The sequence below is a fragment of the Bombina bombina genome, chromosome 4 (genome assembly GCF_027579735.1).
Source record: "Bombina bombina isolate aBomBom1 chromosome 4, aBomBom1.pri, whole genome shotgun sequence".
Lineage (NCBI taxonomy): Eukaryota > Metazoa > Chordata > Amphibia > Anura > Bombinatoridae > Bombina > Bombina bombina.
The window spans coordinates 412,054,992-412,058,084 of NC_069502.1; the positions used below are offsets into that span (position 1 = coordinate 412,054,992).

Genomic DNA, 3,093 nt, shown 5'->3' on the forward strand with positions numbered 1-3,093 from the left:
CATGCAGATCTCTTGAGGCAGCAAAGGGGGAGCAAAGTCCCATTCTGTGGTCCGCCCCCGCCGCCATCAGCACCAGAGTCTCCGGTCGGGGCCTCGTAAGGGCTGTGACATCTTGTGGTTCCGGTACTGCTCCATGTCCCTCAGCAGCGGCAGCGCTGCACATTCGCGCCGCTCAGACTTTGGCCACAAAAGCATCGAGCTTGTCACAGATCGATCTCCCATATTCCTCCAACAGATCTCTGATGCTGGCATACAGGGCCTGAGTCTCCATGCCGGGCCGCATCCCACCCCCCCTTTCACAATGGCGGGTCACCATGTGGCAGGGAGCCTCTTTACAGCTCCTCAGCTCAATACTGTGTAGGCGACCTCCTATTCATTATCCACGTATCTCAGGGTTCTTCCTATGTTTTTGCCCCCCAAGCACCAGCAGAGTAGGTTAAATATAGCAAGTAGAAATTACATTATACAGAGATTAGGTCAGGAGCTCCTGAATAGTGCGACCTGTAGCTTTGGCGGTTAGCTCCGCCCCCTGCAACATTATATTTAAACATACAATATATCTTTTTATTACAATAAAAATATGATAGTAATTAAAACAATATGATGACTATTACTGTAACTCCTGCCGCTGACGTGCTCGGTTGCTGCAATAGTGCTGTGTCGAGTCAGCGGTGACACGGCTACGGAGGGGGAGGAGGAAAGAGTCGTACAGACACCTGAGTCTGTCGTCACCTCTCCGTCTTGTTAACCTGCATATCGACTGTTCTGTCTTTTCAAGGCCTGTCCACTAGTGTGCCCTCTGCTAGGTGCATGTGGCAGCAGCAGCCGGTGGAGCCATCATGTCAAAACACGAGCAAATTCTCATTCTCGACCCGCCCATCGAGCTCAAATTCAGAGGTCCATTTACAGATGTTGTCACTACAAATCTCAAACTGCGGAATCCATCTGACAAAAAGTATGCTTCAAGGTGAAAACTACAGCTCCTCAACGTTATTGTGTAAGACCAAACAGTGGCATCATTGAACCTGGATCCACGGTCACAGTCTCAGTAATGTTGCAGCCATTTGACTATGACCCGAATGAAAAGAGTAAACACAAGTTTATGGTGCAGACGGTATTTGCTCCACCAAATATATCTGACATAGAACTTGTGTGGAAAGAGGCAAAACCTGATGACCTTATGGACTCAAAGTTGAGATGTGTGTTTGACATGCCACATGAACACGAGAAACCGGCACATGAAGCAACCAAGCTTTTTTAAACTTTGCCTGGAACTGGACACAAAATGGGTGGCAGTTCTTCCATGGATGAAACAGAGACAAGGAAGTTAATGGAGGAGTGTAAGAGGCTTCAGACTGAAATGATCAAACTGTCAGATGAAAATCAGCACCTTAAAGGTGAAAGCTTAAGATTGAGGAGGCAAGCAACAGATAAATCCGCCAAAGCAATGGTTCAATATCAAGGCAACCCAATCCCATCGCTTTTTTTTGTCATTGCAGCAATTTTCATAGGATTCTTTTTAGGGAAAATCATCTAAATTAAAGCATGCAGTGCTGTCACGTTTTTCCTGTTCAGAAAAAGTTGTTTATCTACCATATCATTGGTAGCAGTGGTCCAAAATGACCATTTTGTGTACAGCATCAATGTAGGGCTCTGCCTTTAACACTCACAGTTAGAAAAACAAAGTAAAAAAGAAACAAAAACAAAAAACTGTTTGGCTATGGGACTAAATTGTATATTAATGCATCAACAGCAGGTGTGTCCGTTGCACATTCAGTACTTTATGGGGGGAAATAGTCATTGAAGAATTCTTTATTTCTGTGGTTTTAATAAGAATTTAAATATGTTAAGTCTTGTAAATGTTATTTTAATCCTTTTTTAATTGTTTCTGTTGCTATTATATTTTGCAATTTCTTGAGATTTCTTATCTTTCAGGTACATGACCAGTATCTTGGAATGATCTCTTCTATCTGTTCATTTTATGATCAATCTACTGGCAGTTTCAAATTCTTCGTATGAGATTTTTTTTATTTTTGTTAAATTCTTGTTCCAAATTATGTCCAGTTATGTTGAACATTAAAGAAAATAAAACCAGTAAAATTATAAAAAAAACCAAAAAAAAAAACCAATATGATACGATTTCATAACATACATTACAAAGTGGCAAGTTTAAGAATATTTGGTTACATAATAAAAGAGATACACCCTAATCCATATTTCTGGCATTATTTGGAAACATTTAATATAACAATGTTTCATAATGAACACTTTTTAGTATTGTGACACAGATATTCACTTGTCATAATGTACTTTGGGTTGATCATGAACTTTGAGATAATATAACATAATATCTTAAGGATTATACAATTGGTACAGGTATATATAATGATAGTGGTTGGAGCATATAAACTATAGTGGTTCATTTTGAACAAAACTATAGCTAAATCCTTATTATACAATATATACTGATGTATATATAAATAGAGAGATTATAAACGGTTGATAGTTAATTACACCACATTCCTATTGGCCCATATTTTATCTTTAAGAAATGGTGTAATATCTAATTCTGAGTTTAATCCTGATGGATAAAAGAGTATCCATTTGGTACTCCAGAGTGTCAAATGGCAGCTTTTGTAATGTATGAAGTTGTTTGCGTCTATTTCCTGGAAATGGGTAGAGGTGACTAATTGTTCATCGATAATGTCTATTTCTAGTCACCTCTACCCATTTCAAGGAAATAGACGCAAACAACTTCATACATTACAAAAGCTGCCATTTGACACGCTGGAAAGACAACATACCAAAAGGACAATATATACGTATCAAAACCGTGCCTACTGAAAATGGAAGCAGAACCTATATACCAAATGGATACTCTTTTATCCCTCAGGATTAAACTCAGAATTAGATATTACACCATTTCTTTAGATAAAATATGGGCCACATAGGAATAGGAACGTGGAGTAATTAACTATCAACCGTTTATAATCTCTCTATTTATATATACATCAGTATATATTGTATAATAAGGATTTAGCTATAGTTTTGTTCAAAATTAACCACTATAGTTTATATGCTCAAACCACTATC

At 38.6% G+C, this 3,093-nt stretch overlaps 1 protein-coding gene across 1 annotated transcript; it reads left to right on the plus strand.

Moving 5' to 3' along the window:
• The first annotated feature begins 808 nt into the window (after nt 1–808).
• On the plus strand, nt 809–2,115 carry LOC128655409 (vesicle-associated membrane protein-associated protein A-like). The gene is given in 2 exon segments (XM_053709043.1): nt 809–948; nt 951–2,115. Coding segments are annotated over 2 exon segments (696 nt in total). The 5' UTR covers nt 809–839; the 3' UTR covers nt 1,538–2,115.
• Nucleotides 2,116–3,093: the final 978 nt, after the last annotated feature.